We start from the raw sequence: 17,642 nt of genomic DNA on the forward strand, positions 1-17,642 counted from the left end.
TTAATGACATTTTAAAATGATGTGAACAAATAAAAACTTCTATCTTCTCTTAATCTATACAATAAGCAAGAATCTTAAAAGCTTAAGAGAAGTTCTGCAGGGAAATAACCTTAAATATTAGTTTTCAGTCTACAAACTCAAAAAAATCAAAGTTATTATTCCTTTTCTAAATAATCAGCATTAAAAATTATGAGGGTTATTTCATTTATACTATATTTTAATTATAATTAAGATCAACTATTAAATTAGATTGTTTCTTTTACCTACATAATTGCAAGTTTATCTTTTAGGAAAACATTTCTATAGCTTGCTTCAAGAATGGCAACTTTCAAATATTTTCTTTTCTTTACCCTCTTTAACCAACTGATAATAGCAGGTTTTAAAATTTTACTCATTTGGCTGAATAGGAGTGAACAGGTTTTTGTTTTTGTTTTTGTTTTTAAGTGACAACTATTACAGCAAAGGCTAATCACAAGTATTGTAAGTAGAAATCAGAGTTACTTCTGTGTATTTTTACCCCTAACAAGAATTTGAGACTACTTAGGAGCATTTATTCATCTTTCTATCCCTACTTCCATTGATTCATTCATTCCACTTCACTTAAAAAAAATACAGAACTATTCTTGTGATACAGCAGTTCTGCCCTCATAGAGCTTCATTCCAATATAATAGAATATAAAGATACAAATAAAAACTAGATCTAGGGAAACTATAGTTAGTATAAGAAAACAAATTACATTCATTTATTTCCTTTTTAAAAAAACTTTTAAGATTGTAAAAACCATACTGAGCTTGCAGACCATACAAAGAAACAGCCATAAGGTGCATTTGGCTCATAAGCCACTTTGCTTAACCCCTAAATTATGACATTAGAACACGTTCACTTTTCCTCTCTTTTGGCCCTAGGTAAAGTTGCTCAGTGGATGACAACCACAACTACCTTCCATTTTATCTTATGTTTCACAAAGATAAAATATGGTTATCTAAATACTAATGCTTAGGAGGCAGTCTAAAACTTGCTCGTATTAGTTAAGTAGAGAAGATAAAAGGTCTAAGTAGAGCTCTGAAACATTTAACAGAAATACAGTAACCCTTTACTGTAGAAATATACTGCAGACACATAGAAATATCAATCATCTAATAGGCAGTCACAAATTGGAGGTGAGAAGGGCCTCTAGTATAAACAGCTGCCATAAAGCTTATCTGCTCCTTTGGTGATGTTTCACAAATGTTAATACAAGAATCGTTTGACTTATGTTAGTAATGTAATGCATTATGTACGTTACTTGTTGAATCAACAGAAAAAAAATCAACGGAAGAAAACTTTTCTCTAAAAAGTATTGATGATATTGTGCCATATCAAACCAACATATCCACAGAAACATTTACAGGCAGTAACAATTGCCTATTTTTATTTATTTTGTATGAATACTTTTACACTGAACTACATTTTCCTTAAGGCTTTTGATGTACTTTCTGAATAACAGTATAACCAGAAAAAAATTTCTCAAAGCATATAAAGTAGTCATTTAAGTTACATTGTGTTTTTTTTTTTTTTTTTTAAGGATAAATGAGTGTTGAATGAAAAAAGCAACACACATACCGGAGTTTCTGTAGTGGATGTGGCTGGCTGTTGTAATGACTGTGGTCGAGATTCCTCTGATTGAGTCCTAACCAATCCACTACCATGACCTTTGACAGTATCACCATTGGTAACTGGAGGATGTTGCTGGGTCAAAGCAGCTTTTAATCGCTGAAATGCAAACATCAATTTAAAAAAAGGTCCCTGCTTTTCACCCAAATCCAACTCCCAACATACTGTTTTGTTAACCAAAAGAGCTATTTGTTAAGAAATACATAAATACATTAGGCTTGAAAAACTAGTTTTCATTTATCATATTCTATTGCATTCCTAAGGTCATAATAAATATCAGTAAGACAAATAACAGGACCTTTGGAAAGCCTGAGTCATTTTTGTCTAGTACTACTAGGGGGTTCTATACTTAGTTATTCCTTTATCAATTTAGAGAAGAGTGAAAAATAAAAACACTGTTCCCTGAAAATAACTAGATTTGTTCAGATAAAATAAGCAATACAAGTTAATTACATAGATTTCACCTATTTTCTTCCATCCCAGTCCTATATCTCATATCCCAGTCTTCTCAAGCTCTACCTAGAGTCTTAGACCAAATATCTTATTTTACAGATTTGAGCCCATTTGATCTCTTGGTTGCAGGTTTGATGTCAGTGCTTACTTGGACAATGACCTGATGTTGCATTTTTTAGGCCACCATACTGACTGTCAGACTGAACCTCCTCCTAGAACTTACAGCTGGGTTTGCGTCCCTTAGGTCTTCCCTGTTTCCAGGAAGCAGACCTGGTTCCACGTTTATTGCTTCCACTGTCTTCCATTTTGCCACTTACACGAACTGCACTTAATCCGCTGTCAGAGTATGGCAGATCTACTGTTAGAATGAGGTCCCAGAAATTTATGGCTACTTCTTTTAAAAAAAGCACAATTTGAGTAAAGCTTATTATTCTGTCAGCAAAAATGTGTCATATTATGAGTTATCTTATCTCCCCAACTAGACAGTAAGCTCTTTAAGAGCAGAGGTTGCCTTATATTTCTTTGCATTCCTTTCAGTAACTGGTACATTGACTTGCTGCATAGGTGAATAAAATATATTTGCTAATTGACAGAAATTGGTTTCTTTGAAAATGGCACATGTGATCTTTGGGGTAGTCTTATTGTTATGATCTCTAAATATGAAATAATTAGTACAAGATAATCCTATTATAGTATCTTAGCAATGAAAGGGACCTCAGGGACCTGAGAGACCTGGGGTTATTATTGTTGATACTGTTCTTAATAACTCAGACATAGTTTTTCAATTCAAAATGAAGTTTTATCACAAAATTTGATGCAGAGATATGTCATGACATTTTCTTAAGATCCACACACAAGTGCATATGTCGGGGGAGGGAGGTTACAAATACTGATATGAGAACTGTGTTGCAGTCTACTCAGTGCTTCCCACACTACCTAGGAGTAAATAACTGCCTTGGTATTACATGTTAAAAATAGATTCTTGGCAACCTTTCCTCTCTTCTTTCCCTGGAAATAGCAGAAAAGGGTAGATAATAGAGAAGAGCTTCAGAAAAAGTACCCCAAATGATTCTAGTACAATTGTTTTCATTCACTCCAACTAAGAGCAAATTAGAAAATTTGTAATTTCTTTATTTTCATCTGTGAATATCTTACTATCTATAACTGATCCAGATCCCTTAAAAACTGAAGCATATATTAAAAGACCACTAAAATTTCCACTGAAGCAATAATTATAACTAGACAAATGTCAGTGTACATTTTCTACTGCTAATCATTGTAGATTCTGGGTATGATTTTAAAAACAAAGTAGTGTAAATGTTTTACTGAGGTGTAAGTTACATACAGTAAAATGAACTCTTTTAGTGTACAGTTCTGAGTTTTAACAAGCACATACAGTTGTTCAATTATCCCTTACAGTCAGTTCTATTACCCCCCAAATTCCCTCATGCTCCTTTCCTATCATACTCCTCCCACGCACAGCCCCTGAAAACCATTACTCTGTTTTCTGATCCCCCAGATTTTTCCTTTTCCAGAATATCATATAAATGGAATCATACAGTGTATAGCCTTGTGAACCTGGCTTCTTTCTTTCAGCATAATGTACCTGCTATCCATCCCTGTTGTGTTACTAGTAGTTTTTCAATGAGTTTCTAAGAGACAGTATTCCTATTTTACTGACTTTACAGACCCTGAATATTTGACAGATCATTTGCTCACAGTCACAGAGCCATTAAGCTAATTCAAATCCTGGATTTGAACCTGAGCTCCTTGTTTTCAAAGCGCACAATTTTACCATGGCATCATGTTACATGTATTATCCTACCTGCCCCCCCGCCCCAAAGGGGAAAGATCAAGAAACATAATCTGAGTCTGGATGACTTGATGATTCAAAAGACAACCACGAAGGATTCAGAATGCCAAGTCTGATACAGCAACTGCTAAAGCCAAAGCCATATCACCCCAGGATCAGGTATGTTTTCCCCCTCCTTTCTGGCAGAGTACTTCTTTATGAATTGCAAATAGCACCACAATATGTAAAGTTCTAATATCTTCACTGATTAGTATATATAATGTACACAGCTAAGAAGATGCCTTACATTCAGAATTTAACTCTGCCTCAAACTATCTGTGTGACTTTGAACAAATCATTTAATCTTTCAGTCTAAATTTCCTTATCTGTAAAACTGGAAACAATGATAATTTCCTTGCAGGGTTGAGGTAAAGATTAAATATAACATGCAAAATTTCCTGACTCATAAAAGGATTTCTCAAATATCAGCTTCTTTATCCTATTTTTTTCAAAAATAGCTACTGAGGCCTCTATTTTCTTAGCATGGGTGTTGGGGTGAGGACACCAAAGAATCAGGAGAGTTCCCATATTTTTTAAGAACTTAAAAAAAATTTTATGAGGGGGAAGTATAATTAGGTTTATTCATTTATTTTTATGTTTGGAGGAGGTACTGGGGATTGAACCCAGGATCTCATGCATGTTAAGCATGTGCTCTACCACTTGAGCTATACACCCTCCCCACCAAGTTCCTATACTTTTGTATTTTTAAAATATACTTAGAAAAAAAAAAAGTACTTAGGGGTCATCTTAAATATTGGTTTAACCTGAGATATATTTTATTATGGAAAATATGATCTCAAGACCACATGATACAGTGCATCTTTCAGGATCTGGATAAGATTCCCGGCTCCTTCCTTTTTTTCTTCCTTCTTTTTTAAAGCAGAAATAACCATATTAGCAGCTAATACACAAAACTGGGACACTCATAACTGATGGAATAATGTGGAAGTGAATGTATTAAAACTAATTAGATGGGTGACCAAAGTAGTAGCTGGCTGTAATCAAGTAGGAATACTTAGGCTAAATGGTCAAAGAACCAAAAGTAAAAAAGACAGGAATTTGAAAGTGTTGGTCGTATAAATAGAAGGAAGAGAATCTGGAGAGGTGGTCAGTTTGCATAATTATAGCTTTTAAAAACAGAATGTGAGATATCAACATATAATGAACAGTATCCAGTCTATAGTGTTAGGTTAAGGCCTTCATTTCTGAATATGAAATGTGTATAATATAAGTATCAGCTGAGATGTGAAGCTTGGTAAATTATGTGTTGGTAAAACATTTTTAAATCCTTAGGTAGAAAACATCATAGAACTGAAGAGCATTTAAAGTTTTATAGTGAAGAGCTTAACTCTTGGAATTAATGAAATACAGTAACTGCACATAGGGGAGTCTGAAGTACATAAACATCACTCTCTTGAATAATCTTTAGTAGGGCAAGTTACTACCTTACAGAGCACTTAAAAGCAGCATCAGTATTCATTCATTATCCTCTCTTGACTGCCCTAGGGTATACAGTACTCATCCAGTGAGGAAGCTCTAATGTTTGCTCCATGCTGTTACATTGATTACAATGGGTCTAACTTGGAAAGTGTGCCACTGGGTACAAAATGAAAAAAAGATTTTCAAGGGTTAATTAACACAGCTCCGAACTGCAGATTTTTCTTTTTTTAAATAGCAACAAAAATACATGTATGCTAAAAAAAATTACAATGGGTTAGGTGGAAAAGTCACTAAATACGGTTCATATAAATTTTACAACTAATATAAGGATACCTGTAATCCACCTATATACATTTGTTAGAGACATTTTAAAGAAGGGCAACTATTTTGTCCAAAAAATTAATGAAAACATAAATAAATACAATGGATATTTATTTTACAATGGAATTTTGGAGCTAATTAATTAGTCTAATTATCATCTTACAGATAAAGAAACTAAGGCCCAAAAAGTGAAGTTACTTCCTAGAATCAAAGAGTGAGTAAGAAGCAGAGCTAGGACTAGGAATTCTGTCTGTTGACTCCTACTACATTGAGCAAACATTTTAAACAGAAGTTTTGCCAAACTAGGGTTTTTGTCTTATATTAAGCATTCTAAGTGTATTTTAGTAATCATTAAGGAAAGTATTAGACATTGGTCAGTCTATTTATTACTAAGATCAAAATTTCTCAATAGAGAAATCTAATATAAGTAAATAAAAATTGATTACTCAGAGAAATTAAATAAGCTTTAACAGGTCTATATTTTCTAACATGTACAATAAAACCCAGGCATAACTGTAATTTTAAATTAAAGGTATGAATGTTTGAAAGTCTTCATTGCTATATTTCTAAGCAGACCAGTGTCTCAATATTTAGAGAGAAATTTTAGCCTCGTAAAACTCAACTACTATATTGAAAACTTTTTTCCTTAGGAAGACATAGACTGTGTCAATTAATTAAAGAGAGAATAGCTTGTTGTGCTGACCAATCTGACATTCATTTAAAGAGGTAATCTGCTAAAAATAATTTGCTATTCAAATTCTGTTATATGTTGTACCCTTGAAAACAAATTTTATCACATCTGTCAGAACTTGGTAGGAAGAAACTACTCTATCACAGTTCAAAGAAAAAAACATAATGTTCTCTAGAAACAATTTATGAAAAAGTCAGACCCATATTTCATATGTGCCACAAAAGCTCATCAGAGTAATAACCCTCCCTCTCCTGGGTGTTATCCTACCATCTGCTGCTCTATTACTTATCTTTATTTTGCAACTAATTAACAGCATAATCTTCTAAATTCAGCAAGTTAATTATCATTATTGTGGTCTTTGCAGCATCATCAGTCCTTATGAAGTCTTGTCTCCCCACCCCCAGAGAACATATGAAAATGAAGTAGGTTGGGAGAGAGTCTGTTTCTTTGGAGTGGGCTCATTAGGTGTTTGCTGATTAGCTGGGCATGCAGAGGCAGGTCAGAAGAATTCTGCTGAACATGAGGTTCCATGCAGGGCCCAACTAAGTTAATGTAGGTTTCTGAACATTTGCCAATATGCCCTCTGTCAGCTCTCAGTAGAAACCCCCTGCAGAAAACCTACTGGCTACCCACTGTGTGCAAAGATATCTCTCAGTTTGTCACACAAGTCTTAAAGGAATGATTCTGGAGAATACTACTTAAACACTTTACTGACTCTTCTTAAACAAAATTCCTAGATGGTTACCATTTTCTTATTCAGAAGAGTTATTCTTTGATTACAAATATTACACAGGAAATTTGTTTTATTAGAAGAGTAACACAGATAGTAAATATCTATGGTTTTTGTGCTTAATGACCAACAAAACTCCTAAACCTAAATTTGGTGAGATCCTGTGCAATTCTGTAGAAAACAGCAGATCCTAGGAATTTTACTAGAGTATTAAAAAATACTAGATAATCTTTTATTTGTGGACCCCCAACATATATTAAAGAAAAACAACACAAAACTATGTTCTTACTTGACTTAAGGTTCTTAAAAAACAAAACAAACACAACTTGTCCTGAACAAATTTCTTTAGCAGAAAAGAAGGACTGTATTTAAATATTTATAGTAGACACAAACACAATGCATATGTATCTTCCTGTAAGCACTGGGCATCTGAAAATCAGGGCACCACAAAAGCATCCTTGGCTATCTTAGGATACAAATAAGTTTCTCTTCAGTTGTAATGTGCTTCTCAATCTTCTGTGTTCCAATGCTGCTATTTACATTTATTCTTACATTATTTTTTAACCATATTTTGGCAGAATCACCACTGCTATGCTGTTTAGCATGTCATTAACAGACTGTGACCACAAGGTCAAATAAATCCTTAACAGAGATGCAGAGGATGTTTAAATATTTTCAGAGTTGAAAACAACAAAGCAAAATCCAACTGAAGCAGTAAAAGAAAAATTTGTAAGTTTTATTACTTGGGGATTACAGACTGGTAAACAGTCAGAAAAATTATTTAACATATAGGGTGAATCTAGGGGATGTAAGCTAGGGACCATTCATTTGGAGAGAATGGATTTGAAGTTCTACTACTGATAGAGAAAAGAATCAAGTCCCATGATGATTTATTTGATCACTAAGAAAGTTCTGTGCACTGGGACATGAACCTAGTCTCAACTTTCTCCAGTTAGAATTATACAATTATTTCTTTATTTGCTAAATCTTTTTTTAGCCCCTTGAAGCTTAATAAAGTAAGTAATATCAATGACACTGATATTTTAATTCAAATTTAGAAATAACCTGTAACTATTTGGTATCTTCTGTTATAAAAGTATCTAAAATAACTTGCCACATAGAGTAAGAGACTGCCCTTAGATCTGAATTTAAAATGTTTAAGATATTGATCTAGTTCTGTGATTTTGGTTGGAAGAGCTAAGATAATCTTACTAAGCTTCTTAATAATGCAGGAATATTACTTTATTAGATTTATTTATATTAAAGTAGACTCTGAATAATGGTTTTTAAGCCCAAAAGTTACCATTAAGGGTATCAAAAAACTGAAAATGAAAACCAAACACCTCACTGCTATGATATAATTCAACTGCCATATATGTTGGAAAAAAATCAATAATGGCCTTCTTAAAAGGTAAGAAGACTTTTTTCACTCTCTTGATGATCATTGGAAACATTTGCAAGAAAAATCTCAAAGCTTAAGATCACATCTGCTGAATTTCTTAGTACTCAAGAAATGCTTGTTAAATAAATAATAATCAACAGAAATAATTGTTAAATGAGGCTGAGGCAAAATATATGAACATGAATTAAACAACAAAACCCAAACTATTTTTGGGTTACTCTCAAAGGTTGGTAGATTTGTTTTGTATCTACACCAAAATGTAAGTATAACTGATGATGATAAAGACATGCAAATACTAAAAATTCTTGACTCAAACCGATACACAGGACAATCAAATATACTAAAGATGGTATGTTACCAAACCACAATGTAATTTAATTAAAGTAGAAATCAGTAAGAAACAGATAAAATGAAAAGTCCCCAAATATTTGGGAATTATATACTAGACTTTAACCCATAGCTCAAAGAAGAAATCATAAGGGAAATTAGAAAATAAATATTAAAAATACAGCATATCAAAATTTGTGCAGAGGCAAATTTATAGCTTTAAGTGCCTGTGTTAGAAAGGTAAAAAGATTTAAATCAATAATCTAAGCTTCCACTTTAAGAAGCTAAAAAAAGATAAGCAAATTAAACCCAATTAGGTAGGAGAAAGAAAATGTAAGCTACAGAATGAGAAAATATTCATGATATATATATGTATGTGTAAATATATATAAAAGTTTGTATCTAGTATATATATAAAGAAGTCCTATAATACAATAGTAATAGACAAGTAACCCAATTTAAAGAATGAGCAAAAAATATCACAAATACTACCTGGCTAATTGGAAATGTAAACTGAAACCACAAGATGCTGCTATATACTGCTAAAATGCCTACAATGAAAACAGACAAAACCAAATGCTGACAAAAATGTGGGAGCAATTGGAATTCCCATACACTGCTGGTGGGAATGTAAACCTCTGGCAAAAGGTCTGGCAGTTTATTATAAAGTTAAATGTATACCTACCCTCTGATTCAGCAATTCCACCCTTAGGTAGATAGACTAAATGAAAGTATACATCCACAAAAAGAGTTACACAAGAATGTGCATATTAGCTTTATTCACAACAGCTAAATACTAAAAACCATTCAAGTGTCCACCAACAGGAGAATGGATAAAGAATTGTGGTATACTCACACAATGGAAAACTACTCAGGAATAAAAAGAAACAAACTATCATACACACAACAAGGATAAATCTCACAGACATATACTTAGCTGAACACAAGAGTATATATTGATTCCATTTATATGAAGTTATACAACTAACTACTGGTGATAAATATCAGAACAGCTGGGGGAGATGGACTGATTGGGAAGAGAAATAAAAAAACTTTCTGCATAGATGTTAATGTTCTATACCATAATAGGGGCAACTGCAGTTAAAATTGGTCCATTTCAATCTATGTAAATTTTACATTAAGAAAGGCTTATTAAAAAATAATTGGGTGAGGGTAGGGAGTAGCCTGATGTATAGATAAAACAAGAGTGGCAGTTATACTGCTAATAACTGAAGATGAGTGATGGGTACATGGGGTTCATTATAGTATCCTATTTACTTTGTGTATGTTTGATATCTTCCATAACGAAAATCTTAAAAAAGGCAAATAGATTAATTTCTGAGTCTTTCTATTTAATTAAAAACAGGACAATCTTATATACTATCCCAATTAAAATAGGCAGTCACCTAAATATGGCTATTTTATATATTAGCAAAATTCTAGTAAGAAATTTAATTGGACTGTTAAATTTAAGAGGGGCAATCTGTGACTCCCCATGCTGTCTTTTGAACCTTCAACCAGTGATAGTTTTTGTATATATTATAAAATATAGCTTTGGTATTTTTTTTAACATACAAGCATACAAAACACTTTTATTCTTATGAATTTAATGTTCTAGTGACTTAAAAGAAAAGGTTATTCAGGGAAATTTAATAGTTTCTACAACTTTTGAGAGTAACCCCAAAATAGTTTGGGTTTAGTAGTTTAATTCATGTTCATATATTTTGCCTCAGCCTCATTTAACAGTTATTTCTATCAATTGTTATTTATTTAACAAGCATTTCTTGAGTACTAAGAAATTCAGCATATTTGTAGAAACTAGCAAGTTGGTACGATGGGCTGAGGACCCCAGAAATCAAAGTTTAATCCCTATTTTTACGAGGAAAATGAGTCTCAGAAAAGTTAAAGTGGCTTGATTAGGGGTAGTGAATAGCAGAATTAGGATTAAAATGAAAAAAAAGTCTCCTGATTCCTACTCTATAGTTCGTCCCTTACCAACAATTTCTTAGTGCCTGAAACACAACTCAAAAATATGGCTTTCCTTTATATACTATGTGCAATGTTTACTAACTTGTATACTATTTCAGAATTCTTGTTAATACTGTTCTACTAATTTGTATCACTGTTCAGAACCACTCATTATGTCGGCACTGCCTTCAAATGATTACATCTAGTTTCAGTGGCAATATCCCTAGCCTCCAGCAGGAGGAGAGTTTGTCTAAAAAGCCACACCAAAAACCAGACAAGAACTAGAACTTTACTCCCAACCCAGTCATGTGTTTTGAAGTCCTACTAACTTGTCACTATGCAAATGTAAGCTTTCCTTTTCCAAATTTTCTAGTTCTTCTATAATGTAATAGTCCACAATTTTATAATATTTGATCTAAATCGTGCATCTGAAGTGGGCCTTAACGGAAAAAAACTAAATCAAAATAGGCTCAAGAAACGTACAGAACAAACAAAATCTTGCTTACCATTTTTGCTTCTGACTGTACTGGTTGAGGAGAGGAAGGACCTGGAATTCCTGGAACACTAGGCACCATGGTGACTGGTCGAACAAGCTATGCAAAAAATATTGAAAAATAATTGCTAGAGAACATATTCAAAGTAAGATTTGTACTTTATTGCACAATGGCTGCTATAATAATTTGTGTATTATAATATATATTTATATTCCAATGTTATACATTAATATAAATTATATTTATATATTAATGTTTATACTATTAATATAAATAATATAATTGAGGCCTCAGAATCAGAAAACTGTACCTCTATCTGAACCCTGTTGACCTTAATCCTGATTTATCCTTCAAAAGTTGTCAATTTTTCTGAGACACTTGCTTCCCTAATCTTCAATTTTCATAATTTCTTTTTTTAATGATTCCTTCTTATAGAAACTCATAATATTCAAAGTGACTGACGCAAAATTTCTCACAGATCTGTCACATTTCCATTTTGAATGTGAAAGGAAAGAATGTCAAAACTGGTGACAAGTAGGCATAAAAAGTAATTTCAGTGATACATTTTGCTTTTCTAAATGTATACATATAAAATTTCTTAAATATATAAATGAAAGTTCTTTGATATAACACATAATGAAAAAGATTATCTCTAATAATGATAGTATGGAACAGATTTTCCTTTTTTTTTGGCTTTTAAAAAAAAATTTAGTATCAACCCTGAATGATTAATTATTGTATAACAAAAGTGTATCTCTTTTTTCATTTCAGTTTCTCTCATCATAATTACATTTAACAGGATAACCATATAATTTCAGATCCATGGCAAGGATGCTTCCCCCTCAAAAATATCCTGAGAAAAGAGGAAGCAGTCACCTTATATTTGAGTCCTTATAAAGTCTTTCAAATAATGCATTTTGAACAGCAAAGTTCTGTTTGAAGACAACACATTATCTTGAAATTATTTCAATGAACGCTAATTTTAGATACTTAAGAAAGGTCACTTGGATGAACTAGTCAATTAAAAAAAGTAAATATTTAACACTGATTTTAGTAATATTCCTGAGGATGTAATTCCACCAAAGTGTTGGATGTTACTGTAAGGAGGCTTTCAAAAATAATTTTAAAAAGCTATATAATAAATGATTATATTATACTAATCAGAAATACCTACTACAAGGTAAAATAAGAAACTACCTTTCTAATTACATGAATTAGTATTAGGGCTTGGCATAAGATTTCCAAGATTATAATAATAGATTCAAAAAGTATTATACTGAAATTACTTAGATTAGGATCAAAATAATGTGCTTTGAAAAACTGTGCTACATTTCTTAAAAAGTGGTTCTAATGATGAAAACTTGAATGCTCAAGACACATTTGAAGAGCCTGAATAAAACTGTTTTATGTGAGAATAGGAAAAAACAGCATTATTTCTAAGTTATATTATCCCAAAGAATGTGCTTTTAAATATTCACTAAATTATTAAATATTATAAGTAGATATTTAACTATTATCTATCTTTCAAAATTTATATATTTAATATACCCCTCAAAAAACTTTTCTTTTGGGTATTTTCATCAGGAAAGTGGGGGACTATCTATTGTCCGTTCTACTAGACCATTTAGATTTTCACATGCTTGGGACAACAAAGGAATTTTGTAAACCCAACTTGACCGTAAATGTTCAGAGTGTTTATATAAGCAATTCCTATAATAATCAAAATATCGTGGAGTTACCTGGTAAGTGTTCCAGTATAAATATCTTCTTGAAGAATAGAAATCTGTGTTAATATTTGAATTTTACAAATCTAGCAAATTTTTGAAATGAGTTGAGTAAGAAATACAATTCTTAATATTAAACATATAAGGAAAACAATTATGATTTTGAGGATGGAAAAATGTTTTCTATACAATTAGTTTGTCTTGAGAGTTATATGCTATCATAATGGATACCAGTGAGTAAATATTATTCACTGCTAGTGTTTTGTTGAATTCAGTTTCATAAAATAATCAAGCACCACCAAGTGTATTTTCTGATTACAAAGATCAGTTGTGCTATAAAGAAAAGATTTAAATAGTCTAAATTTCAAACTTACTGGTACTGCAGCTGGAACATGCACATTAGAACTTGTAATTGATGCAGGAATAGCAACAGGCATGGTTTGTCCATTAGGAAGATGTAACAGAAGAGGAAATGGGCCTGGTACAGGACTAAAAAAATAAGGGCAATTAGAGGAAGGAAATTCATATCAATAATCTCTAAAAATACTCCTATTACTGTATCACTTATAAAATAAAATTTCCAAAGACATACACTGTATGATTTCATGTGTATGTGGGTTCTAAAAAACAAAAAAAATTAACAAAGATACAAAACAGAAACAGGACAGGTAGTTGCCAGAGGGAAGAGGGGTGGAAGGATGAGAGAAATTTAAGAGGTACAAACTTTCAGTTATGAAGTAAATGAGTCATGGGGATGAAATGCACAATGTGGGGAATATAGTCAATAATATCATCTTTGTAACAAAGGTGTTCAAAAGGTGCAAACTTTCAGTTAATAAGATAAATAAGCCCTAGGGATACAATCTATAACATGATTAATATAATTAACACTGCTGTATGTCAAAGCTGTTAAGAGAGTAAATCCTAAGAATTCTCATCACAAGGAAAAAAATATTTTTTCTTTTATTTTCGTGCTTCTGTAAAGATGATGGATGTTCATTAAATTTACTGTGGTAATTATTTTATGATGTATGTAAGTCAAACCATTATGCTGTGCACCTTAAATTTATACAGTGCTGTATGTCAATTACAGCTGACTCTTAAATTACACGGGGGTTAGGCGCACTGACCCTCTTTGCGCAGTCAAAAATCCGAGTAACTTATAGTTGGCCCTCTGTATCTGCAGATTCAACCATCTGTGGATTGTGTAGTATGGTAGTATGCATTTGTTGGAAAAAAACCTGCGTTTAAGTGGGCCCACACAGTTCAAACCTGTGTTGTTCAAAGGTCTACTGTGTATCTCAATAAAACTGGAAGGAAAAAAAAAGAACTGCAGCTCCATCCCAAGGAAAATGCCAATGTGGCAGAGGAAACGATACCATCTTTCTCATAAAATTAACAAAATGCCCACAAAAAATTATATGCTATATATACACACCACTCAAGTAACAAAAAACAAAACAATTTTTCAACGACTGCAAAGCATACAGTAAAATTTAATTATTTTAAATTTAATTGCATCTTAAATGCATAGTATATGTAGCAGTGTAGAAAAAAGAAAAAAAAATGTTATGATATACTCAGGACAATCTCCAATGTGTCAGATGAGAAAAATTCTTATCAGAAAGCTCCTGAAAGCTACCTGTAAGAACTGAAAGAAATGCTACCTGGTGATTAACATAATTTTGTGTTTTGTGTGAAACAGCATGAAAGTAAGAGACCATCTTAAAATCATATTCTATGTTGATTTGTTTTTAAAATTAAGTTTTAGTTATTTATTTTCTAGTTTATTAGATAATACTTACATTTATTAAAAAGAGACTACCGAAGTACTTTTTCCAAAAATCAAAGCATGCAAAATATGATTAACACAAACACATACACACAAAACTAAGGCCACAATTAGAATAATTAAATGTCTTAGGACAAATCATGACAAGAAAAACTTAATTCATATAATTCAATGATTGGCCTAAATCACTTACACAATTGGCCTGTTGGAGGACGGTGCCTGGGTGATTACAGTACTTGAGGTTGGTGAAGGTACTGCCTGTTGAATAATTACACTTGAGTCAGAACTAGTAAGCAGCACATTGGGAACCTGTAATGATGCTGGACGAACGATAGCTGATGTGGGTTGTGCAGTTTGTGCCAATGGTACTTCCTATTTAATAATGACACAGAAAAAGAATGGGATTTAAAAAACAAGTCAATTCATGTATGTCAGTGAACAGAATGTAACACATTTCTAAAGACCACAAATATAATACTTAACATCCCCTAAATATATTGATATTGAAAGTTAATTAAAAGAAAAATTTAGAAAGCAGCTGTAAAATTTCAAATGCAATGTTTACATTTTAATTTAAAAACATCTGAGTTTTTTTTCAGTACAACTTGTCTTAACATCAATTCAGAGATAAGTTAGGCTGGGCAACGTGGCTATAACTCTGTCAGAATTTTAGTGAAAAATAAAAATACAATCCCATTCTCATGGAAGGACTGAACTTAAAATCCACAAGGTACTGCCTAGTCCTACTCCATCATTATACTATGTAAAGAAGAAATAGGTCCAGGAGACCTCAGGGTGAACTAATGACTGACGAATGCAACAAGAAGGAATACCCCTAAAAGAAGTTAAAGCAACAATGAACAGAAAAAAATTGTTGAGTGTGAAGGGACTAGAATACTCTCTAGAAAAAAGAAAAGATATTTATGTCAAAGATTTAACATCATTTCTAATAATTATGATAATGTAGAAACAATCTTTATGTCCAACAAGAACAAGTAAATACATTAAGAAAATGACAGAATAAAGTTCAACCATTAAAAATTATGACTTTGTACTTGAAAACTTAAAAAAAAAATTATTACTTTGGAAAATTTCTAGTAACATGGGAAGATGTTCATTAATGCTGAATGCCCAAAGCATGACATAAAAAAGTAAACTAGGATTCTTTTTTATATTTATCTTTGTATCCATTTATCCTTCTATGTATCTATTCACAAACATTTGTATATTTTTATGTATAAATGCATACATGTATCTAGAAAAAACATTTCAAAATATCAGTAATTCTTATTATTCAATTATTGGCTAATAGGTGGTTTTCATTTTTCTTCCTTGTATTTTTCTGCATTCTTCAAGTTTTTATAATGAGAATGCACTTTTGTAATAAGGAAATGAAAGAAACACAAAACATCTAAGGTCAAAGCATTTATCCCTAGGTAAACAGTTACTTTTTCTGCCTTACTTCTAGCTCCTCCGCCATGGCAGAAGTCTATTAGTTCAGTTATGGTTTTATAATAACATAATCTACAAAGAAAACTGTCATTGCCTCCTTATGTGTCTCATTGCCTCTTTGCTGGGCCCCACATGATGCCCCAAACAGTTGTGCTCATTCTATGTGCTAATTAAAGAAAATAATCAAGAAGTACTGATAATAATGGTTACTCAACATACAATACAGCCCAGGTGGTCCCAGGTCACTAGGGTACTCACATCCAGGAATGAGATCCTAAACCACCCAGAAAAAGACTGTGCTAAGATAATATCATTACCATCATCTTAGTCACTGTTACCTAAGATGCACTGATAAAATGAGTGACTATTCCTTTAACCCTTTAAAGGCCTAAATTAAATCACCTTTGTTCAAACAAGTTTTAGTTGCAAAGATGTTTAATTAAGCTGTCAGTGTATAAAAGTACCAAAAATAAAACAGCAAAACCCCCCTAAATTAAATTTATAGATTTATATATCTTTTAAAAAATAAGTTTTATCTAAAATGACTATTATTCTCCCTAGTTATTCTTCTGTGTGTAATAAAAAAGAATTATCTATAAAGGTGGAGTCCTCTTTCCCTGAAGTTTGAATATTTACAGGCTTTCATATACAATAAGACAATTACGATCTGAAACTGGTTTATGTGTAATTTATTACATTTACACTTTATATGGATCGAATATTGGACTTAGCTTGGACTCAGTTTGTATCTCTACCATAAATAAAAATTTCTAACCTTTTCATCACTGGTAGTAGACTCTGGGTGAGGTAAAGGACTGTCCTGGTGAGTTGTTTCTACAACAGAGGGCTCCTCAATTTTGCTTCTTATGATGGGTGTTGCAAGAGGAGATAAATCTAGCGGCATCTAAAAAGCAAATGTTAAAGAAAATATTAGGAGTTTAAAAGCAGCCAGTCAGTTTATCTAAAATGAGAAAGCAGGAAGTGTAAACTATGATTATTGTTCTGTCAGAAGTACTCTTTTTAAATTTCAGAGTTAACAACATACTTTTTTAATGTCATCTTCTGAGGCTTTCTTGAATTCATTTTCAAATGGACTTGCCAACTCATTAAACAAACCCACTTCTTCACAGTTTTTCAAGAATCTTGTTGGTGTTGGGGTCTGATCTGAAATAAATGTCAAGAAGTAATCACATAGACTTAAATATACAGGACCCTAAAATATAGCTAGTAAATTAACAAATTAGCAGGACTGGTTCAGTCAGCTCTTACTTTTCTTTGGAAAGACCCCTTCCTTTAAAGCAAACAAAATTTGGTTAAGATTCTACTGCAGTTTAAGGTATTT

At 32.2% G+C, this 17,642-nt stretch overlaps 1 protein-coding gene across 3 annotated transcripts in view; it reads right to left on the reverse strand.

The window, feature by feature from the left end:
• Positions 1–17,642, reverse strand: part of ATF2 (activating transcription factor 2) — a 70,738-nt gene that overhangs the window by 17,632 nt on the left and 35,464 nt on the right. For 2 of the 3 annotated variants that reach the window (XR_004136729.2, XM_010990135.3), the window contains exons 6-11: positions 17,346–17,464; positions 17,076–17,204; positions 15,042–15,220; positions 13,431–13,545; positions 11,345–11,431; positions 1,604–1,753 (exon numbers count right to left, since the gene is read on the reverse strand). Coding sequence is in view for 2 of the 3 variants with exons in the window: in XM_010990135.3 (XP_010988437.1) it covers positions 1,604–1,753; positions 11,345–11,431; positions 13,431–13,545; positions 15,042–15,220; positions 17,076–17,204; positions 17,346–17,464 (779 nt within the window). In the remaining variant the exon portion in view is untranslated. The remainder of the gene's footprint in view (positions 1–1,603; positions 1,754–11,344; positions 11,432–13,430; positions 13,546–15,041; positions 15,221–17,075; positions 17,205–17,345; positions 17,465–17,642) is intronic. The other variant, XM_064484922.1, reaches the window with a different exon arrangement.

Source organism: Camelus dromedarius, chromosome 4, assembly GCF_036321535.1.
Source record: "Camelus dromedarius isolate mCamDro1 chromosome 4, mCamDro1.pat, whole genome shotgun sequence".
Taxonomy (NCBI): Eukaryota; Metazoa; Chordata; class Mammalia; order Artiodactyla; family Camelidae; genus Camelus; species Camelus dromedarius.